Source organism: Tachyglossus aculeatus, chromosome 3 (assembly GCF_015852505.1).
Source record: "Tachyglossus aculeatus isolate mTacAcu1 chromosome 3, mTacAcu1.pri, whole genome shotgun sequence".
NCBI classification, from domain to species: domain Eukaryota; kingdom Metazoa; phylum Chordata; class Mammalia; order Monotremata; family Tachyglossidae; genus Tachyglossus; species Tachyglossus aculeatus.
This window is the reverse complement of record NC_052068.1, coordinates 51,177,528-51,201,655: the sequence shown is the minus strand read 5'-3', so window position 1 is coordinate 51,201,655 and position 24,128 is coordinate 51,177,528. Positions and strand designations below refer to the sequence as shown.

At 46.5% G+C, this 24,128-nt stretch overlaps 1 protein-coding gene across 1 annotated transcript in view; it reads right to left on the bottom strand.

The window, feature by feature from the left end:
* Positions 1-9,507, bottom strand: part of TMEM26 (transmembrane protein 26) — a 49,884-nt gene extending 40,377 nt beyond the window's left edge. The window contains exon 1 of the mRNA XM_038743968.1: positions 9,317-9,507. Coding sequence (XP_038599896.1) covers positions 9,317-9,507 — 191 coding nt within the window. The remainder of the gene's footprint in view (positions 1-9,316) is intronic.
* Between the last annotated feature and the right edge of the window lie 14,621 nt (positions 9,508-24,128).

The window sequence follows — 24,128 nt, the reverse complement described above, 5'->3', positions numbered from 1 at the left end:
CTTTCTAAAGGCGCTTCTGCCCATTCTTCTTCTTTTCCTGATTACCATCTTCGACATCTCACTCTCTGATTACTCTTTCTGTCTTCAAACTGGCCCACACCTCCCCATCCAAAAAACACTTCTCTGGACCACACTGCACTATCAACTCATGTCTGTCCACTTCCATTCCTCCAACTCCCTTTTTGACCCTCTACAATCCAGTTTATACCCTTTTCACTTCATTCAGAACATTCTTTCCAAGTCACTGACGATCTTCTTGCCAAATCTGACTTCACCCTAATCCTCTTAGTGTGAGCAACTCCCTCTCCTGGAAATACTAACCAATTTTGGTTTTTCTGACCTAGTCGTCTCTTATTTCTCAATCCTCCAGCAGGCTCTTCTTCTTTATCCCATTCCCTAACTATGTGTGTTCCTAAAGGTTCTGTTCTGGATCCCCTGATCCTCTCAATCTACATTCACTAGTTCTGTGTTCTCTCTTTTCAGCAATCTCACATCTCCACTTGCCTCCAAGCCATTTCTACACACACATGACCAGCAGCTCTAGCTCAACATGTTTAAAACCAAGCTCTTTATGTCCCTTCCCAAATACTCTCCTCTACCTGACTTCCTCCATCACAGTTAACAACAACACCATTTTGCCCATTTTTTCAAACCATAACCTTGACATGATCTTTGATTTATTCCCCTTTCAACTATAAAATACAAACTTGCCAAATCCTGTTGCACTCTCCCAAGTGCTTAGTACAGTGATCTGCACACAGTAAGCACACAGTAAATACAATTGACTTGTTCCTCCTCTACAACATTTCCAGAATCTACCTCTTCCTCTCTACCCAAATGGCAACTACACTGGTCCAAGCCCTTTTCTAGCTAAACTTGACTACTATATCAGCCTCCTCGCTGATCTCCCTGACTGCAGTCTCTTCTGGCCCACTCTTCACTCTGCTGTCTGGATCATCTTTCTAAAATATCTTTCTGTACATCTTTTACCACTCGTCAAACGTCTCTAGTGTTTGCCTATTTCTCTTCACATCAAGGAGACACTCCTGATTGGTTTTAAGCCACTGAATCAGTTCTTTCCTACTTATCCACTCCCTTCTCCCACTTCACTGCATATTCCATTTGTCATTGTTTGTGTCTCTCACTACTATCTCTAGCTCACACCTTCTCCCCATGCCCCAAATTCCCTCTCCCTTCACATCCAAAATATCACTGCTCTCCCCATAGCTAAAGCCCTTTTGAAGTCAGTGCCTCCACAAGACTTTCCCTGCCTTATAATGCTACAATGAGCATTTTCAAGCCACCTTTTTCGGCATTACACCTTCTTGTATTATTTCTCTACATATCTTTATACCCTATTACTTCCTCCTGTTCGAAGTCCGTAAACTCCTTGAGGGCAGGAATCACATCTACTAATTCCATTGTACTCCTTCAAGTGTTCAGTGCAGTATTCTATCCATGGAAGGGGATCAATAAATACCTTTGATCCAGCAGATAATAAAAGTCAAAGTGGAAGAAGATTGGCTGGACTGAAATAGACCATCACTTTTACTCAGACAGAAAGTTGCTTGGGCAGTGGAAATGCATGCACCCCTCAGCAAAGAATCCAGAATCCACTCCTTCCCTGCTCCCAGCCCCTCTGTTTAATAATAATAATAATAGCATTTATTAAGTGCTTACTATGTGCAAAGAACTGTTCTAAGCTCTGGGGGAGGAAACAAGGTGATCAGATTGTCCCACGAGGGGCTCACAGTCTTAATCCCCATTTTACAGATGAGGTAACTGAGGCACAGAGAAGTGAAGTGACTTGCCCAAAGTCACACAGCTGACAATTGGCCGAGCAGGATTCAAACCCGTGACTTCTGACTCCAAAGCCCAGGCTCTTTCCACTGAGCCATGCTGCTTCTCTATCTATGGATAAAGATTCCAGGCAGAACCAACTACTTTGAGACACTTAGGAAATAATGATTTTAGTTTTGGAAGTGCAGAGTTCATGAACCATTTCACAGGTGGCAGACTCATTCATTCCTTCAATCATATTTATTAAGCACTTACTATGTGCAGAGCACTGTACTAAGTGCTTGGGAAAGCACAATACAACATTACACAGTGACGAACCCTTCTCACAATGAACTCACAGTCTGGGGAGTGGGAAGAAGGGAGACAGACATCAATACAAAAGGACAGACAGCAAATAAAAATAAATAAAATTACGGATAGCAGGATGAGCATCTGATCACCTTCTAGAAGTGCTCTAGATTAAGTGCTCTATCAAAGTCCCAGCTAGTGAAGCATCCAAGCTGAAAGCTGGGAGTTAATTACTGCAAATAGATCCCACCTGGCACACTGCAGTTAGGAAAGGAGAGGCATTATTGGATCAGAGGAGCCATAAAAATCGGGAAACCAAGAGGAAAAAGTGAAAGCAGTACCAGGCACTGCAAGTAGCATGGCCTAGTGGATACAGCAAGGGCCTAGGAGTCATTCATTCATTCAACCATATTTATTGAGCGCCTACTGTGTGAGAGCACTGTACTAAGCACTTGAAGTACAAAGAGGCAACATATAGAGATGGTCCCTACTCAACAACGGCCTCATAGTCTAGAAGGGGGAGACAGACAAAACACCCCCAAAAAACAAGTAGATAGGTGTAAATACCATCGGACTAAATAGACTTATAGCTATATAAACATCATTAATAAAATAGAGTAATATGCACAAATATACACAAGTGCTGTGGAGAGGGGAATGGGGAAGAGGGATGGGCAGAAGAATGGAGGGGGGCGATGGGGAGGAGGAGAGAAAAAAGGGGAGGCTCAGTCTGGGAAGGCTTCCTGGAGGAGATGATGGGCCTCCTGGAGGAGGTGACCTCTCAATATGGCTTTGAAGGGAGGGAGAGAGCTAGTTTGGCGGATGTGTGGAGGGGAGGGCATTCCAAGCCAGAGGTAGGATGTGGGCCGGGGGTCGACGGCAGGACAGGCAAGAATGAGGCACAGTGAGGAGGTTAGCGGCAGAGGAGCGGAGTGTTGGGGCTGGGTTGAAGAAGGAGAGAAGGGAGGTGAGGTAGGAGGGGGCGAGGTGATGGAGAGCTTTTAAGCTGAGAGTGAGGAGCTTTTGCTTCATGCAGTGGTTGATAGGCAACCACTGGAGATTTTTGTGGAGGGGAGTGACATGCTCAGAGCATTCCTGTACAAAGATAAACTGGGCAGCAGAGTGAAGTATAGATTGAAGCAGTATAGACTGAAGCGGGGAGAGACAGGAGGATGGGAGATCAGAAGAGAGGCTGATGCAGTCATCCAGTCGGGATAGGATGAGAGATTGAACCAGCATTGGATGGAGAGGAAAGGGCGGATCTTGGTGATGTTGTGGAGGTGAGACCTGGAGGTTTGGATGTGTGGGGTGAATGAGGGAATGGAGTCAAGGATGACACCAAGGTTGCAGGCTTGTGAGACAGGCAGGATGGTAGTGTCGTCGATAGTAATGGGAAAGTCAAGGAGAGGACAGGGTTTGGAAAGGAAGATAAGGGGCTTAGTCTTGGACATGTTGAATTTTAGATGGCAGGCAGACATCCAGATGGAGATGTCCTGAAGGCAGGAGGAGATATGAGCCTGGAGGGAGGGAGAGGGAACAGGGGTGGAGATGTAGATTCATTCATTCATTTAATCATATTTACTGAGTGCTTACTGCGTGCAGAGCACTGTACTAAGCACTTGGGAAGTACAAGTTGGCAACATGCAGAGATGGTCCCTACCCAACAACGGGCTCACAGTCTAGAAGGAGGTCATCAGTGACCTCCTTCTTGCCAAATCCAGTGGCTCCTACTCTATCTTAATCCTCCTTGACCTCTCTGCTGCCTTCGACACTGTGGACCATCCCTGTCTCCTCAACATTCTGTCCAACCTTGGGTTCACAGACTGTCCTCTGCTGGCTCTCCTCATCTCTCTGGCCGTTCATTCTCAGTCTCTTTCACGGGCTCCTCCTCCCCCTCCTATCCCCTTACTGTAGGGGTTCCTCAAGGGTCAGTTCTTGGTCCCCTTCTGTTCTCCATCTGTACCCACTACTTCGGTGAACTCATTCACTTCCATGGCTTCAACTATCATCTCTGCTCTGATGACACCCAAATCTTCCTCCCCCTCCCCATCCCCCCTGCCCTACTTCCTTCCCCTCCCCACAGCACCTGTATATATGTTTGTACAGATTTATTACTCTATTCATTTTACTTGTACATATTTACTATTCTATTTTATTTTGTTAATATGTTTTGTTTTGTTGTCTGTCTCCCCCTTGTAAACTGTGAGCCCGCTGTTGGGTAGGGACCATCTATATGTTGCCAACTTGTACTTCCCAAGCGCTTAGTACAGTACTCTGCACACAGTAAGCACTCAATAAATACGATTGAATGAATGAATGAAAGGTAAGGCCGGGGGGATGGGGAGGGGGAGGAGGGGGAGAAGAAGAAGGGGGCTCAGTCTGGGATGGCCTCCTGGAGGAGGTGAGCTCTCAGTAGGACTTTGAAGGGAGGAAGAGAGCTAGCTTGGCGGATGTGCGGAGGGAGGGTATTCCAGGCCAGGGGGATGACGTGGGCCAGGGGTCGACGGCAGGACAGGCGAGAACGAGGCACAGTGAGGACATTAGCAGCAGAGGAGCGGAGGGTGCAGGCTGGGCTGTACAAGGAGAAAAGGGAGGTGAGATAGGAGGGGGCGAGGTGATGGAGAGCTTTGAAGCCGAGGGTGAGGAGTTTTTGCCTGATATCTCATTCGAAGACACTTCTGGGAAGGATGGGAAAGTAGCGGAGAGGGTTGAGTGTTGGGGGAATGGAGAAGTGGGAGGAGTGACTTTGGGGAGCTCAGACCTGATGGTGTTAATTTTACTAATGAAGTAGGTGGCCAGATCATTGTGGGTGAGGGATGGAGGAGGGGGAAGAATAGGGGGCCTGAGGAGGGAGTCAAATGTCAGGAACACATGGGTGATGAGCATGGGTGTCAATAAGGGAAGAAAAATAGTTTTGCTTGGCAAAGGAAAGGGCAGAGTTAAGGCAGGAAAGGATAACTTTAAAGTGAACAAGTTTGGCTTGGTGTTCAGACTTTCACCAGCAGCGTTCACCAGCTAGAGCATAAGAGCGAAGTAGGCAGACAGTGGCAGCGATCAAAGGCTGTGGTGTTAGTGGTAGTGGTGCGAGAGCAACGAAGGGAAAGGGGAGCGAGTTGAGTTGAGAGGAGTAATCTGGTCATCAAGAGTGGGTAGAGAGTATAAGGAGGTGAGGTGGGGTGTGATGCGCTGAGAGAGATGATGGGGTCAAGAGAGCAGAGGTCTCTGTGCGGGAGTAATATAGATATGCTGGGGGAGGAGTATGAGAGAGGAGGCAGGTGAAAAGGTTATGATCAGAGAGAGGGATTGCAGAGTTGGTGAGGGTGAGTCAAAAGGACCTGAATTCTAAACCAGGCTGCATCATTTGTCTGTTGTGTGACAGAAGTCACTTAACTTCTTTGTGCCTGTTACCTTACCTGTAAAATGGGGATTATGAGTGTGAGCCCCACGTGGGACCTGGACCGTGTCTAAATCTGATTAGATTGTATTAGTAAAGTGACTGGCACATAGTAAGCACTTAACAAATTCCATAAAAATGCAAAAAAAAAAAAAATAACTGCACACAAGGGTCAGCCTTTGGGTGTGCAAAATGTAGCCATAACTGTGGATTCCCCATTGGCCTTTTCAATCGCACCTATGGGTGAATTTCACCCATGTTCTAATATATGAAGGAGAGCGCTAGACTGTGAGTTCATTGTGGGCAGGGATTGTCTCTCTTTATTGCTCTGTTGTACTCTCTCAAGCGCTTAGTATAGTGCTCTGCAGACAGTAAGCACTCAGTAAATGATTGAATGAATGAATATAAAGTTCATCAAGCTTTACACTTTTGATTTTTACCTTTATTATACGATTCATAGCTCTTAGTTTAGGTAACATTTACTGGGTTCATTCTTCAGCTCAGGATCATGGCTGAAGTTTTTCCTCAAGGTATTTCTTCTTCAATTAAACTAAATAAATCTTTGAGTGATTGTCAAAGTATTTCTGGCACTTTTTCTCTCAATCAGGGTTATTATTCAGCCAAAACCACTGAATTCTGTGACTTCCAAGAGGCAGGTGACCCAAAGGAACTGTAGTAGTAACAGTATTTATTAAGCCTTTAACTGTACTACTCACGTGGTAGGAATGTTCTTGTTTAAGGATAAAATTCTCATACGTTCAGTCATTAAACCAGTGCTGGACTGAACAAACATCTGAGGAATGATCGAGAAAGTTTTCTATGTGAAAACTTTGTGTCATCTCCTCTAAGCAAGACTGGCCATCCTTAACCCATTAAACAAGCAGCACTCCTCCAAAATGTGGAAAATGGAAAAAAATAATAAGCCTCCCCCCAAAAACATGATTCATAATTGTTTCTGTTTTCCCAACGCTTGGCGGGGCTGCCTTTAGAAAAAAATTAAAGAATGAAGGACTGCTGAGGATCATATCACAATTGCCCATATATAAAAAACTTATGATACCACTTGGGATGAAAATGATTTTGATACAGGGTTACTGTGTGCCTCTGATAGTCCAGGAATTCCGAAGAGGAGCCATCCCTGTTTAAAACAGAAGAGGAATGTTGTTGGATCCAGACCCTAGCAGGATCTAAGTTCTGGGTTTCTTGACAGTGGTCAGGATGGCAGAAAACATCTAATTCAGCAGCCACTAGGCCTGGAGATGGGAGCAGGGATCCAGTTCCAAGGGAAATGCAGGGAGAAAGGAGGTGGCACAGATCTGGGCCAAGATGGGTAGGCTGGTGCAGGCCCCTCAGCCAAGGGGCATCACTCCTCTATGACCCTCTACCACCCTGGGGTTGTATCAAATCCTGAAAGAGCAGGTGGTCAAGATCCAGACAGTCCAGCCATCCCATCACTGGCTGCCAATTACAGCAGGACTGGACTCTCCTTCTCTTCCCAGTTCACAGGGAAGATGGGTTGCTGGCAGGATCCGATGGCTGGGAAAAGTGTAAGCATTTTGCAAAGGAGTTGGGTTCCTAGGGGTCCTGGAGACTAGATACACGAGAGAGAGGGAGAGGGAGATGTTCCAACGTCTCTAGCCAGAGTCAACGGGGCAAAAAAAAAGAAATGAAAAAATTAAGAGCAAGGGCTTGGGAATCAGAGGTCGTGGGTTTAAATTTCAGCTCCATCACTTGTCTGCTATGTGACCTTGGGCAAGTCATTTTACTTCTCTCGCCTCAGTTATCTCATCTGTAAAACGGGGATTATCATTATTATTATTATCAATAATAATAATAATTATGGTATTTGTTAAGCACTTACTATGTGCCAAGCACTGCTTTCAACATAATCCATCATGTAGTCCCATGTAGGGCTCACAGTCTTAAACCCCATTTAACAGATGAGCCCACTTGGGACAATCAGATGAGTTTGTATCTACCCTAGCCCTTAGAACAGTGCTTGGCACATAGTAAGCGCTTAACAAATACCCTTATTGTTATTATTGATAATAATAATAATAATCCCCATAATCCAAGATGTGCATGTCTCGTGCCCGCTCCCTTCAGAGAACCGATGGCTCCCCTTGCACGCCCCCCGACCCTCCCCAGCACTAGTGCCTTCCTCGGTCCCCCCCACCCCAAAACTGGCAACTAATGCCCCCCCTTACGTCCCTCCCCCCCACCCCGAAAAGCCAGTGCCCTCTTCTGCTGCTACCTCGGAAACTACTACCCACCCCCTGCGCCCTCCCTCTCCAAGGAATCAGTGTCCTCCCTTGTGCCCCCCGTCCCCAGGGAACCAGGGCCGCCTTCTGCGCCCCAGAACCAGTGCCTTTCCTCGTCCCCCCCTACCCGGGAAGTAATGCCACCCCGGGAACAAGTGTCCTCCCCCTGCGCCTTCCCTCTCCAGGAACCAGTGCCTTCCCCGTCTCGCGCTACCGGGGATGTAATGCCACCCCGGGAACCAGTGCCCTCCCCCTGCACCTTCCTTCTCTAGGGAACTAGTGCCATCCTCTGTCCCCCCTAACCGGGAACTAATGCCCTTCCCTACCCCCCTCCCCCAAGAACCAGTGCCCTCTCCTGCGGTCACTCCGGGAACCAGTGCCTTCCTCCTGTGCCCCCCGGAACCAGGGCCTTCCTTCATCCCCCTTAACCGGGAATTAATGCACTTCCCTGCGCTCCCTCCGGCCCCTCAAGAGCCAGTGCCCTGCCCCTGGCCCCTTCCTCTCCAGGGAACCAGTGCCCTCCCGTGCGCCCTCCGTCCCCAGAGAACCAGTGCCTTCCCCTGTCCCCCCTACCAGGGAAGTAATGCCACACCGGGAACCAGTGCTCTGCCCCCTCCCTCTCCAGGGAACCAGTGCCCTCCCCTGCGCCCCCCAGAACCAGTGCCTTCCCCAGCGACCCCCTAACCAGGAAGTAATGCCACCCGAGGAACCAGTCCCCTGCCCCCCTCCCCGAACCAGTGCCTTCCCTTGTGCCCCCCCCCCCTACCCGGGAAGTGATGCCACCCCAGGAACCAGTGCCCTGCCCCTACCCCCTCCCTCCCTCTCCAGGGAACCAGTGCCCTCTCGTGCGCCTCCCGTCCCCAGGTAACCAGTGCCCTCCCCTGCGCCCCCCGTCTCCAGGGAACCAGTGCCCTCCCCTGCGCCCTCCCCCCCCCCAGAACTAGTGCCTTCCCTTGTCCCCCCCTTCCGGGAAGTGATGCCATCCAGGGACCAGTGCCCTGCCCCTGCCCCCTCCCTCTCCAGTGAACCAGTGCCCTCCCGTGCGCCTCCCGTCCCCAGGGAACCAGTGCCTTCCCTTGTCCCCCGTAACCGAGGGAACAGTGCCCTGCCCCTGCCCCCTTCCTCTCCAGGGGACCAGTGCCCTCCCGTGCGCCCCCCGTCCCCAGGGAACCAGTGCCCTCCCGTGCGCCCCCCAGAACCAGTGCCTTCCCTTGTCCCCCCTACCCGGGAAGTGATGCCACCCGAGGGACCAGTGCTCTGCCCCTGCCCCCTTCCTCTCCAGGGAACCAGCGCCCTCCCCTGCGCCCACCGTCCCCAGGGAACCAGTGCCCTCCCCTGCGCCCCCAGAACCAGTGCCTTCCCTTGTCCCCCGTACCCAGGAAGTGATGCCACCCCGGGAACCAGTGCCCTGCCCCTGCCCCCTCCCTCCCTCACCAGGGCACCAGTGCCGTCCCGTGCGCCCCCCAAGGAGCCCAAGGAACCAGTGCCCCGCCAAGGGGTCCCTGCCCTCCCCTGGGCGGTCTCTGCGTCCCCTGGCCCCCGCGTGGCGGCGGGGGTCCGGGGAGGGTCTCACCATTTGTAGCCTCGGCCGCGGTTGATGGTGAGGGTGAGGGCGGTCTCCAGGGCGAGGGGCAGGTTGAGCAGCGCCAGCAGCCAGCAGCGGGGCCGCAGCCTCGCCCGGCTCACTCGCCACACGCCCAGCAGAGAGTGCAGCACGAACAGCAGCCGCGTGGCCAGCGCGTTCACCAGCACCAGCGCCCCCATGCCGGACCCCCCCCGGATTCTCCGGCCGGGAGGCAGCCCGCCCTTCTCCCCTCCTCTCCTCCTGCCCTCCTCTTCTCCTGCGTCCTCCGCCGGTTCCCCGGCCGGGCCATTATAACCCTCCCCTACCCCGCCTCGCCCCTCCCCCAAACTTCCTCACCCTTTCCAACCCCTCCTCGACTTTCTTTTTTTTTTTTTAATGGCATTTATTACACGCTATGTGCAAAGCACTGTTCTAAGCCCTGGGGAGGATACAAGTTGATCAGGTTGCCCCACGAGGGGCTCACAGCCTTGTTAGTATGTTTGGTTTTGTTCGCTGTCTCCCCCTTTTAGACTGTGAGCCCACTGTTGGGTAGGGACTGTCTCTGTATGTTGCCAACTTGTACTTCCCAAGCGCTTAGTACAGTGCTCTGCACACAGTAAGCGCTCAATAAATACGGATTGATTGATTGATTCATCCTCATTTTACAGATGAGGGAACTGAGGCACAGAGAAGTGAAGTGACTTGCCTGGAGTCACACAGCTGACAAGCGGCGGAGCAGGGGTTTGAACCCATGACCTCTGACTCCCAAGCCCGGGCTCTTTCCATTGAGTCACGCTGCTTCTCTATGAGCTTACAATCTAGAGGGGGAGACAGACTTTAATATAAATAAATAAATCCCCAGGCCCTCAAGAATAACTTTCTTGCTTCTTTCTTCCCCTCGGCCTCACCCCCGGCAGACAAGGACCTGCCCAAGAGCTAGCTGGCCCTCCAGCCCGGGAAGGGGCAGCCGCGGAGGGAGGGAGGAGGGAGGGATTCAGGGCATGGGGAGACAGGGGACTCAACCTGGACCCCCTCATCAATAATAATAAAATAATAATAATAATAATAATAATACTGGTATTCATTAATAATAATAATAACAATGATGGCATTTGTTAAGTGCTTACTATGTGGAAAGCACTGTTCTAAGCACTGGGGAGGGGATACAAGGTGATCAGGTTGTCCCATGTGGGGCTCACAGTCTTAATCCCCATTTTACAGATGAGGTAACTGAGGCTCAGAGAAGTTAAGTGACTTGCCCAAGGTCACACAGCAGACATGTGGCGGAGCCAGGATTAGAACCCATGACCTCTGACTCCCAAGCCCGTGCTCTTGCCGCTGAGCCCTGCTACTTCTCATAAGCTCTTACTACGTGCCAAGCACTGTTCTAAGCACTGGGGAGGATACAAGGTCATCAGGTTGTCCCACCTGGGGCTCAGAGTCTTCATCCCCATTTTACACATGAGGGCACTGAGGCCCAGAGAAGTTAAGTGACTCACCCAAAGTCATACAGCTGACAATAATAATGATGGCATTTATTAAGCACTTACTATGTGCAAAGCACTGTTCTGAGCACTGGGGGGGATAAGAGGTAATTAGGTTGTCCCACGTAGGGTTTACCATCTTCATCCCCATTTTATTCATTCACTCATTCAATCATATTCATTGAGTGCTTACTGTGTGAAGAGCACTGTACTAAGCACTTAGCACTGTACTAAGCACTTTTACAGATAAGGGAACTGAGGCCCAGAGAAGTGAAGTGACTTGCCCAAAGTCACACAGCTGGCAAGTGACTGTGAGCCTGTTGTTGGGTAGGGACCATCTCTATATGTTGCCAACTTGTACTTCCCAAGCGCTTGGTACAGTGTCCTGCACACAGTAAGCACTCAGTAAATACAATTGAATGAATGAATGAAAGTGGCAGAGTCAGGATTAGAACCCATGACCTCTGACTCCCAAGCCCGGGCTCTTGCTTCTCACCATCCTCATTATCATCATCATCGTGGTATTTGTTAAGCGCCATCTAGATGTGAGCCTGTTGTTGGGTAGGGACTGTCTCTATCTGTTGACGAATTGTACTTTCCCAGTGCTCAGTACAGTGCTCCGCACACAAGTGCTCAATGAATACGATTGAATGAATGAAATGAATGACTATGTGCCAGGTGCTGGACTAAGCGCTGGGGAGGATAACCAGAAAATTGGGTGGGACCCAGTCCCCATCCCACATAGGGTTCACAGTCTCAATCAATCAATCAATCAATCACTCAATCGTATTTATTGAGCGCTTACTGTGTGCAGAGCACTGTACTAAGTGCTTGGGAAGTACAAGTTGGCAACATATAGAGACAGTCCCTACCCAACAGTGGGCTCACAGTCTCATGGGGGAGACAGAGAACAAAACCAAACATACTAACAAAATAAAATAAATAGAATAGATATGTACAGGTAAAATAAATAGAGTAATAAATATGTACGAACATATATACAGGTGCTGTGGGGAAGGGAAGGAGGTAAGATGGGGGGATGGAGAGGGGGAGAGGAAGGAAGGGGCTCAGTCTGGGAAGGCCTCCTGGAGGAGGTGAGCTCTCAGTAGGGCCTTGAAGGGAGGAAGAGAGCTAGCTTGGAGGATGGGCAGAGGGAGGGCATTCCAGGCCCGGGGGATGACATGGGCCGGGGGTCGATGGCGGGACAGGCAAGAACGAGGTACGGTGAGGAGATTAGCGGCAGAGGAGTGGAGGGTGCAGGGTGGGCTGTCGAAGGAGAGAAGGGAGGTGAGGTAGGAGGGGGCGAGGTGATGGACAGCCTTGAAGCCCAGGGTGAGGAGTTTCTGCCTGATGCGCAGATTGATTGGTAGCCACTGGAGATTTTTGAGGAGGGGAGTAACATGCCCAGAGCGTTTCTGGACAAAGACAATCTGGGCAGCAGCATGAAGTATGGATTGAAGTGGGGAGAGACACGAGGATGGGAGATCAGAGAGAAGGCTGATGCAGTAGTCCAGATGGGATAGGATGAGAGCTTGAACGAGCAGGGTAGCGGTTTGGATGGAGAGGAAAGGGCGGATCTTGGCAATGTTGCGGAGCTGAGACTGGCAGGTTTTGGTGATGGCTTGGATGTGAGGGGTGAATGAGAGAGCGGAGTCGAGGAAGACACCAAGCTTTTGGGCTTGTGAGACGGGAAGGATGGTAGTGCCGTCAACAGAGATGGGAAAGTCAGGGAGAGGGCAGGGTTTGGGAGGGAAGACAAGGAGTTCAGTCTTGGACATGTTGAGCTTTAGGTGGCAGGCAGACATCCAGATGGAGATGTCCTGAAGACAGGAGGAGATGCGAGCCTGGAGGGAGGGGGAGAGAGCAGGGGCAGAGATGTAGATCTGGGTGTCATCAGCGTAGAGGTGATAGTTGAAGCCGTGGGAGCGAATGAGGTCACCAAGGGAGTGCATGTAGATCGAGAACAGAAGGGGACCAGCACTGAATCTTGGGGAACCCCCACAGTAAGGGGATGGGAGGGGGAGGAGGAGCCTGCAAAAGAGACTGAGAATGAACAACCGGAGAGATAAGAGGAGAACCAGGAGAGGACGGAGTCTGTGAAGCCAAGGTCAGATAGCGTGTTGAAGGGAAGGGGTGGTCCTCAGTGTCGAAGGCAGCTGAGAGGTTGAGGAGGATTAGGACTGAGTATGAGCCGTTGGATTTGGCAAACAGGAGGTCATTGGTGACCTTTGAGAGGGCAGTTTCCATGGAATGTAGGGGACGGAAGCCAGACTGGAGGGGGTCGAGGAGAGAATTGTTGTTGAGGAATTCGAGGTAGCGCGTGTAGACAACTTGTTCAAGGAGTTTGGAAAGGAATGGTAGGAGGGATATGGGGCGATAACTATAAGGTTACAGATGAGGGAACTGAGGCCCAGCAAAGTGAATTGCCCGAGGCCATGCAGCAGACATGTGGCAGGGCCAAGATTAGAAACCAGGACCTTCCAACTCGCAGTTTGGGCTCTATCCACTACGCCATCCTGCTTCCTTGCTGCTGGCTGCCCCAAAGGTATCCAAAACAGGGCTATCCACCTTCCGGGAGTCTGGCCGCAAGGCCACTCATTTATTCATTCATTCATCCATCCATGTATCCATTCATTGAATCGTATTTATCAAGTACTTACTGTGTGTTTAGCACTGTACAAACCACTTGAGAGTACAATATAACAATAACCAGACACATTCCCTGCCCACAATAATAATGACGGCTTTTATTGAGTGCTTACTATGTGCAAAGCACGGTTCTAAGTGCTGGGCAGGTTACAAGGTGATCAAGTTGTCCCATGGGGGGCTCACAGTCTTAATCCCCATTTTACAGATGAAGGAACAGAGGCCCAGAGAAGTTAAGTGACTTGCCCAGAGTCACACAGCTGACAATTGGCGGAACTAGGATTTGAACCCATGACCTCTGACTCCAAAGCCCATGCTCTTTCCATTGAGCCATGCTGCTTCTCTATGAGCCTACAGTCTAGAGGGGGAGACAGACTTTAATATAAATAAATAAATCCCCAGGCCCTCAAGAACATGTGGACTCAGGGAGGCTTCCCTTACCCAGGGCCCTGCTTCTGGGCTGGTGATTCAGGATCCAGAGGCTCATCCCAAAAAAGTTTCCACGAGCATCCCATTCATTCATTCATTCATTCATTCATTCATGCATTCATGCATTCATTCATCCATCCATTCAGTTGTATTTATTGAGTGCTTACTATGGACAGAGCACTATTCTAAGCACTTGGAAAGTACAATTCAGCCATAGAGACAATCTCTGCCCACACTGGGCTTACAGTCTAGAAGTGGGGAGACAGACATCAAAACAAGTAAACAGGCATCAATATAAATAAATAGAATTATAGATATTTGTACATATATTCACATGTGCTGTGAGGGGAAGGGGGTAGGTTTTCTAGACTGTGAGCCCACTGTTGGGTAGGGACCGTCTCTATATGTTGCCAACTTGTACTTCCCAAGTGCTTAGTACAGTGCTCTGCACACAGTAAGCACTCAATAAATACGATTGATTAGAGCAAAGGGAGCGAGTCTGGGTGATGCAGAGAGCAGCCCTCTCCTGCACCAACCTCGCTGGAGACCATTTGGGGGGCGGGAGCTGTTTTCTCAAGTGTTTTCATGCATCATTCTTGGCCCTGCCTGTGTTCTTAGAGTGAGAAACATGGGAGAGTTTTGAAGTCCATGGAAAAGGTATGATTTTCTCTAGTTTGTAAACTCCTTGAGGACAGGGATTATGTCAACTAACTCTGTTGTGTTTTATCAAGTGCCTAGAACAGTCAGCTCTTGGTACAGTGAATGATGCTATTGATGTCTATCTACTTGTTTTGTTTTGTTGTCTGTCTCCCCCTCCTAGACTGTGAGCCCGTTGTTGGGTAGGGATCATCTCTATCTGTTGCTGAATTGTACTTTCCAAGCGCTTAGTACACAGTAAATGCTCAATAAATATGATTGACTGAATGAATGCCTGGCACCTAGTAAGTGCTTAACAAATATCATTATTATTATTATTATTGACACAGAATAGGCACCCAAGAAATATTATTGAAATACAAAACGAACAAGTGACACTCAGCAAGTGACTGCTGAAACCATTTACTAATAGAGTGATCAAAGGAAGTAACTGGATATACAATTGAAGAAGATATAATAGTAATGGCATTTATTAAGCACTTACTATGTGCAAAGCACTATTCTAAGCGCTGGGGAGGTTACAAGGTGATCAGGTTGTCCCTCAGGGGGCTCACAGTCGTCATCCCCATTTTATCACCCCCATTTTACAGATGAGGTAACTGAGGCACAGAGAAGTTAAGTGACTTTGGCACAATTGGCGGAGCAGGGATTTGAACCCATGACCTGTGACTCCAAAGCCCGTGCTCTTTTCCACTGAGCCACACTGCTTCTCTTAACGTAAGTCCTCAAGATGAGAGCACAGGGCTGGAAATGCCTGGTGGGCTGGGGGTACTTGGACCTACTAGGGGAAGGCTTGTGGAGGAGGTGGGGTTTTCGGAGGGATTGAATATAGGGAGCATGGTGGTCTGTCAAAATTGTTGAGGAAAGGAATTCCAGACAGGGGGAACAGCATCACTGAGTGGACAAAGACTCCAAGCTCCCCTCTCGACTGTGAGCTCCTTGTGGGAAGGGAATATGACTCCCAATTCTGTTCCGAGTGCTTACTGGTCCCAGTCAGCGATCAATATCAACCAGTGGTATTAACTGAGTGTTTATTGTGGGCAGAGTGTTATTATACTAAGTACTTGGAAAGAACAACAGAGTTGGTAGACACGTTCCCTGCTCACAGTTTATAATCTAGAAGGGGAGAAGGATAATATAAATAAATCATTTACAGATAAGTACATAGGTGCTGTGAAGCTGAGGGTGGGATGGATACCAAATGCCTAGAATATAGATCCGTTTATTGGTGAAGCAGGTGTCCTCCGCTTGGATGGGAGTAGGGGATCTGAGAGGGAAGTTCAACTCTAACCACTGAGCAGTATTAACATAAATTCAAATTACTGATGACATTTCATTTTTCTTCTTCCAAGTTTGCTGGGGAAATACTAGGTCGTGGTTTAGCCAGTTTCCTGATCAGATTAGAGGTGGCAATTTCCTTCACAGGGGTAGTAGAATTTTAAAGGAAATGAAACATCAGGTAAATAAGGTGTGTAAGTATTTCCTGTTATAAAATGTGTTTCTTCAAGAGAGAAATTCTTCTAAAATCTCCCTTCTCCAAGGTGGTGGCCAAGCTAATTAGGCTGCTGTATTATTATTATTTTTAATCATATTTATTGAGCACTTACTGTGTGCAAAGCACTATACTAAGCACTTGGGGGGGTACATTATAACATCAGACACATTCCCTGCCCACAACAAACTCACTGTCTTGAGGATTGGCAGGAACAGACAAGCAGAAAAGAGAGGAAGATCCTATAATTTATTCAGCTCTCATTTCTCCACCCTACTCATTTCCCTTCTGATCCACCTATGTACTTAGGTCTGTACCCCTTAAGCATTTTTATACCCATTTCATTCCCACCCTTACAACACTTATGCACATATCCTGATTCTCTGCTTGCGTCCCCCTATCTGTGTTTTTTACACTAGATTGTAAGATCCTCAAGGACAAGGACCATGTCTACCAAATCTCAAAAAATATCATTGATTGATTAATAATCAGATAGAAGGAATTCCAATATCGGACCAAGACAGATTGAAGGCACATCCTGGCTTAATAAAAAAGTTATGAAAATGTTATTTTCCTCTCAACACCTGCATGCATCTTATGGGGGGAGAGAGCCATTGATATTCTGTTAAATTATTTGAAGTGCAAACAAGCATCAAAATTAAGTCCAACAATTACACAGTTTGTAGAATTGTACGCTGTAGGAGTAAAATTCTCAAAAAGTAACCTGGAAGATGCCATTTTAAACTAAACTAACCCAAAGAAGATGTATTTATTTTGATTACATTACTCATTTAAGACTATTTACGATTTATGTTGAAATGTGTATAGAATTTTCCTGACTCCTATGAGGTCATTAAAATATACAAATTGTTTTGCAAGTGATAAATGTACTATCTATGATAAAGTATTCTACAAATTCCTTGACTAAATTCTCACCTCAATATTGACACAGTAACAACTTTCATTTGGAAACAGAGAGTATCATGAAAACAAACTAAAAATATGAAGTGTTCCATATTGTAATTTCCTTTTTACTTTTTCAGAATCAAAAATGAAAACACCTTTAGCAAGCAATTCAATTTATGCTTTTATCCTTCTTGCAGCTTATCCCAGTAAGTGGATTTTATTTTGCAAATTGCAGATGACTAATATGCTGCCAAAGTGAGATTTCACATGCCAAGTTTCAATCTGAACAAGATTTTATGGCCAAGTAGCCTTGACTACAGTAGTAAGGAGATGGAAGAACTTGTAGAAGTATTAAAGGAGACCATTTTTGTAATCCATTCTAAAAGTCAAAGCACATCTTCATCAAAACAGAGATATCACAATGAAGTGTGGCTAACTAACATCCAGTAACCCTCTGATGCATTTCGCACCCCATCTGTATGTATTTCCAGTTTTGAATCGAAACATCTCTTCAGAGACTTGCTGACATTCACGCAGAATAGAATTTATAGACACCAAAGTCAAAGCCAGAAAATTATACTGCTCTTGGCATCCATCCTTTCTGGACAAGGTTTACAGTGTTTCCTCCTGTCATTGCTCATTTAATAAAGCCATGCAATGGGGTGGATTTTATGTTTAATGGTGTGATTCGGGTTTTGGATCTTGACACTGGGGTAAAAGGAAACCTGTAATCCATTGCTTACCTCAATCAGAGAAATTCTGCTTCCTCTGACACGGTCTGGAGAAACCAGATGTTTGTGAAGTGGTATTCAAGGAGGTGCCAAGGTCTTCCACCTTGACCCACTCGTGTCTGGAGACCTACATGCTGCACTCCGTTAAAGGAAACTTTGAAATGGGGCTTTTGTTTCTAACCTGATTTTTCAGGTATCATATAAAAGTAGACTGCTACAGCTTCCCCCACCCCCCCTGCCCCAAAACTATCCCCAGGTCTGAACCACAAACCATGTGGGTGCAGCTTCACTTCAAAGTTGGTAAAATTATCTGTTCTTAGCTTCCCATATGTAGGTCATCAGACATGAGGTCTGGGATCCATTTTATCTATTACAAGGGACTAAAATGGGGCTGAAGCAGAACATGTGCACTATCCATGGAGCAATTCCCTTCCCCTAAAGTACAGTCAAGGCAACCCAGAATGAAAGGAATGTCTGTCTCCCCCTCTGGGTTGTAAACTCCCTGTGGGTTGAGGTTATGACTATCAACTCTCCTGTACCCTCCCAAGTTCTTAGGGCAGAGCTCTGAACACAGTAAGTGCTCAATAAATACCATTGACTGGGAGAGAACTGCTCCCCATTTCACACATAGGCCCTGGTGTGATTCTCCATGCCTGCTATCCCTGTACCGGGTGGAGATAATTATTTAGGATGGCAGGCCACCTAAATAAGCCAACTGTTGAAGCCAGTGCCCCTTAAACATATGGTATTTGAAATGCCAATCAATGGTATTTATTGAGCGCTTGCTGTGTGCTGTACTAAGTGCTTGAGAGAGTATAACCCCCTCCTTCCTCTCCCCTTCCTTCCTCTCCCCCTCCTCCCCCTCCTCCCCCTCCCCATCCACCTGCCTTACCTCCTTCCCCTCCCCAAAGCACCTGTATATATGTATATATGTTTGTACGTATTTATTACTGTATTTATTTTACTTGTACATATTTATTCTATATATTTTGTTAATATGTTTTGTTTTGCTGTCTGTCTCCCCCTTCTAGACTGTGAGCCCGCTGTTGGGTAGGGGCCATCTCTATATGTTACCAACTTGTACTTCCCAAGCGCTTAGTACAGTGCTCTGCACACAGTAAGCACTCAATAAATACGATTGAATGAATGAATGAAAGCACAACAGAGTCGGTATTCCCTGCCTGCGGTGTCATTACAGTCTAGAGGGACCTCGATAAAGATATTTTCACGGACAAGGATGTGATCCTATAGATTTTTATTTTGCTGATTATGGTGTTGGGCAAGATAGGATCGATTAGAAGATCAGAAAGTGGCAGTCTGCACAAAGGGTGCTACCGCAAGCCCATAGCCCCAAAGTGAGAGGGGTGATACGAAGGGCTTGTGGGAAGATTGGCGGCAGAACTTGTTAAAGAGAGCCTGTGGCAATTCTGGGGGGTATGTTCTGTCTCCAGTACACACTGAGATATGTTTTCTTTCCTTCCCTCCTTCCTTCCTTTCCTTCCTTTCCTTCCATCCTTTCCTTCCTTCCTTCCTTTCCTTCCTTCCTTCCTTCCTTTTTTGCAACAGAGGCAATCCCTGCCCAACAGCGGGCTCACAGTCTAGAATGGGGGAGACAGACATCAAAACAAGTAAATAGGCATCAATAGCATCAATATAAATGAACAGAATTATAGATATGTACACATCATTAATAAAATGAATAGAATTAAAACTATGTACATATATACACAAGTGCCGTGGGGCGGGGAGGGGGGTAGAGCAGAGGGAGAGAGTTGGGGCGATGGGGAGGGGAGGAGGAGCAGAGGAAAAGAAGGGCTAGGTCTGGTTGTCTTAGTCCTTAGGTCTTAGTATTAAATGGCTTGTATCTGTACTGTGAAGTGGGTAGGAGGTATCTGACTTCCTTTGGGAAGCAGCGTGGCTCAGTGGAAAGAGCATGAGCTTGGGAGTCAGAGGTTGTGGGTTCTAATCCCTGCTCTGCCACTTGTCAGCTGTGTGACTTTGGACAAGTCACTTAACTTCTTTGTGCCTCAGTTACCTCATCTGTAAAATGGAGATTTGTGACTGTGAGCCCCACATGGGACAATCTAATTACCTTGTATATACCCCAATGCTTAGAACAGTGCATGGCACATATTAAGCACTTAGATATCCTCATTATTATTATTATTGGACCACTGCACAGCAAGATTATAGCAGCTAGACATTCTACACTCTGCCCACGTAGATGCGCATCTACATTCATTCCATTGTATTTATTGAGCGCTTACTGTGTGCATGCACTGTACTAAGTGCTTGGAAAGTACAGTTCAACAATAAATAACAAAAATAGCGACAATCCCTGCCCACAAGGGGTTTCATGCATCTACATAGCTAGTTACACTTCAGTGTTCATAGGTAACAATAATGGTACTTATTAAGCCCTTACTATATGCCAAGTTCTCTGCCAAGCACTGGGGTAGTGGCAAGATAATAAGACTGACACAGCCCCTGCCCTCATGGGTTCATAGTCTGAGACAGTGAGAGCAGCTGAAGCTGAATGAGATGAGAAAATGAAACCAAGAGGGGATAAATAACTCACCAGGATCCTGCTCTTTGTCATTAGGCCATGCTACCTCCCCGATAATATGCAAATGGAAAGGTTCTATCTGAGCACGCATCCTGGGTAATAAGACTGAGATGCAATCAGCAAACTCATCTGTTTTGCATATGACTGGCCTCTTATCTGGGCTGTTGGCATTTCTGTCTCTTGGTATCAGGAATTCCTTCAACACTTTGTATGAAAGATTCATCCCATTTCTAATTGCTAGGTGCCAGATTGATTTGTCTTTGGCTGCCAAACTTATAATGGCATTTATTAAGCACTTACTATGTGCAAAGCACTGTTCTAAGCACTGGGGAGGTTACAAGGTGATCAGGTTGTCCCACATGGGGCTCATAGTCTTAATCCCCATTTTACAGATGGGGTAACTGAGGCACAGAGAAGTTAAGTGACTTGCCCAAAGTCACACAGCTGACAATTGGTGGAGCCGGGATTTGAATCCATGACCTCTGACTCCAAAGCCCATGTTCTTTCCACTGAGCCACGCTGCTTCTCATCTTTGAGAGAAGATGAGAAAAACTTCCATCTTTGTGGTTCTTCTGTCTTCGTGGTTTCTCATATCAGTTCAGCATATAGCAGCTTTTTAAATAGCCTGGTGTCCTGCACCCACCTCACATGCATTACCCAGTGAATCCAATTCTGATGCTCCAGGAAAGAGCCTAACAGCATCACCAACAGCCTTTAATCGGTCAGCGCGAACTCCTAATGTTGATGACAGTATTCAAGAAGCACATACATGAGAAGACAAACAGATGATTATAAACTGCTTTTCAGAATAAGTAATATAAGGCCACAGGAAAGCCTAAAGAAGATTGAGGTTTGATATCCACTTAAACCTGCCAAGAGCTCTATACACACCTAGGATCTCCAACAGCAAAACAGAATTATTGAAAATTCTGCTCCCAAGGGAGCACATTTCCTGATGCAGTAGAAAATTGAGTCAAGAAGCTAGTATGTGTTGCCCATATGACATCAATCTTCCAAATGAACTAATGGGCTGCTGAAATTTCACTTCCTCCAGAAGGAAATCCCTGATTCATTTTTGACTCCAACTCCCATCCCAGCCCATCTACACCCACAGCTACTCATAGCCTTTTTGAAAATAGTGATTTTCACGCTATAGCCTTTAAGCACGTACTTACTCATCTAAACATCCTTTTATGGTATTTGTTTAGCGCTTACTATGTGTCTAGCACTGTTCTAAGCACTGGGCTAGATACCAGTTTATCAGGTTAGAAACAGTCCCTGTCTCAAATGGGGCTCACACTCCCAAATGGAGGGAGGATGTAATCCCCATTTTACAGGTGAGATAACTGAGGTACAGATAAGCTAAGTGACTTTCCCAAGGTCACACAGCAAGCAAGTGACAGAGTTGGGACTAGGACCCAGGTCCTTTGACTCCCATGCCCATGCTCTTTCTCATAGTCCATGCTGCTTTTCTTTCCAATATGTTTTTCCTCCTGGGAGTTTATTCTGACTTTATTTTCTCTGTTATATTGCAAGCTCTTGAGGACAAGTATCATGTCTTTTACCTTTATCATACATTCCCAAAGACTTAGTATAGTACTCTGCAAACTGTACTTGATTAGGACTGATTGATTGATTGATTTTTTTTAACCCATGTCCATGATACAAATGAGAACGTAATTCCTAAACTAATAGTACCCTGTTGTACCTCTATGATGGCCATGGTTTATAAGTCCCCCGTTTGAGGAATTCAACATAAGAAGCGGAGGGGGCATCTACTTATATGAATTAATCCAACAATTTACTGCAATGAGCGGTAAAATTATTTTATATCCCTATGAGATATACAGCTGAAAAATCAGAAGAGCCAAAGGTGGGAGGATTTTCTGAGCTAATACTGCCTACTGTGGTGAGCAAAATTTCAATCTTCTCTTCTTTTCAAATGATTGAATTTAAAGATGGCAACTACCCCTTGCGCTTTATTTCTTTTTTACATAGTTGACATGGTGGACAGGTTATATTTTAAGGGTTCCTGACTATTGTCATTATGATTATAAATATCTTTGCAATGCATCTCATGGAGGTGTTTTCTGCAGGAAGATTTAAATGAAGAGTCATTTGAATCAGCACCAAAACATTTCCATTTCTCCAATATTTATGCATTTTCGGGATATGATCTATCATGCTGTAAATAAAAGCAAACTTTTTTACTAACAATTTGGCTAAAAATGTATTCCACTGAGTCCAGTGCTAGATTCATCAAATACACTGACACATAAACTAAAAAGATTTCTTCTTTTAATTATCCACAATGCAGAGGATAGTACACAAAACATGACCAAGAGAATTCTTTCATTTTATTGTATAACAGTTAATGTTTTAGAGGATGTTTTTAATCTTAAAGGATTGAGAAAGTTCAAAGGACTGGCAGAAGACTATATTGATTTTTCAAATCCTCTCTTTGAAGAAGTAAACAAGATCCTTTTGGATAAATCAATCCTTTTTATTGCGTGCTTATTGTGTGTACAACACTGTACTACCTGTGTTGGATCTACCTATGTTTCTGAGGTGTCTTTTTGAAGTTTCACTATGCAATAATTAGTACTTAATTATGCTTTTCTAATTTTTCATTTGTCAATATTTTGGGGGACATAACTGGCTATACTTCTTAAGCTTTGTCTCTAAATCCCCAAATGAGAAAAATGAAGATAAATGATTTTTCTAAGAAGTCCAGAGCAGACATTAGGCATGACCACAGAGTAAATGAATTCTAAGTAATTCCCTGTGATAATAACAATGGTAATATTTGTTAAGCCTTTTGTATGTGTCAAGCACTGTACAAAGAACTGGGGTAGATAAAGATGAGCTTGTTTTGGGCAGGGAATGTGTTTGAGGTTATATTGTACTCTCCTGAGTGCTTAGTGCAGTGCTTTGTACACTGTAAGCACTCAATAAATAAGATTAATAATAATAAAAATAATCAGGTCAGACACAGTCCCTGTCTCTCATAGGTCTCACACTTTTAATAATATTGGTGGTATTTGTTAAGCGCTTACTATGTGTCAAGCACTGTTCTAAGTGCTGGGGTAGATACAAGGTAATCAGGTTGTCTCACATGGGGCTCACAGTCTTAATCCTAATTTTACAGATGAGGGAATCAATCAATCAATCATATTTATTGAATGCTTACTGTGTGCAGAGCACTGTACTAAGTGCTTGGGAAGTACAAGTTGGCAACATATAGAGACAGTCCCTACCCAACAGTGGGCTCACAGTCTAGAAGGGGGAGACAGAGAACAAAACCAAACATATTAACAAAATAAAATAAATAGAATAGATATGTACAAGTAAAATAAATAAATAGAGTAATAAATATGTACAAACATATATACATATATACAGGTGCTGTGGGGAAGGGAAGGAGGTAAGACGGAGGGATCGAGAACGGGACGAGGGGGAGAGGAAGGAGGGGGCTCAGTCTGGGAAGGCCTCCTGGAGGAGGTGAGCTCTCAGTAGGGCCTTGAAGGGAGGAAGAGAGCTAGCTTGGCGGATGGGCAGAGGGAGGGCATTCCAGGCCCGAGGGATGACGTGGGCCGGGGGTCGATGGCGGGACAGGCGAGAACGAGGCGCGGTGAGGAGATTAGCGGCAGAGGAGCGGAGGATGCAGGCTGGGCTGTAGAAGGAGAGAAGGGAGGTGAGGTAGGAGGGGGCGAGGTAATGGAGAGCCTTGAAGCCCAGGGTGAGGAGTTTCTGCCTGAAATGGAGAACTGAGGGAACTGGGAACTGAGAACTGGAAACTGAGGCACGGATAAGTTAAGTGACTTGCCCAAAGTCAAACAGCTCAGTGGCAGAGCTGGGATTAGAACCCACAACCTCTGACTCCCAATCCCGGGCTCTTGCCACTGAGCCA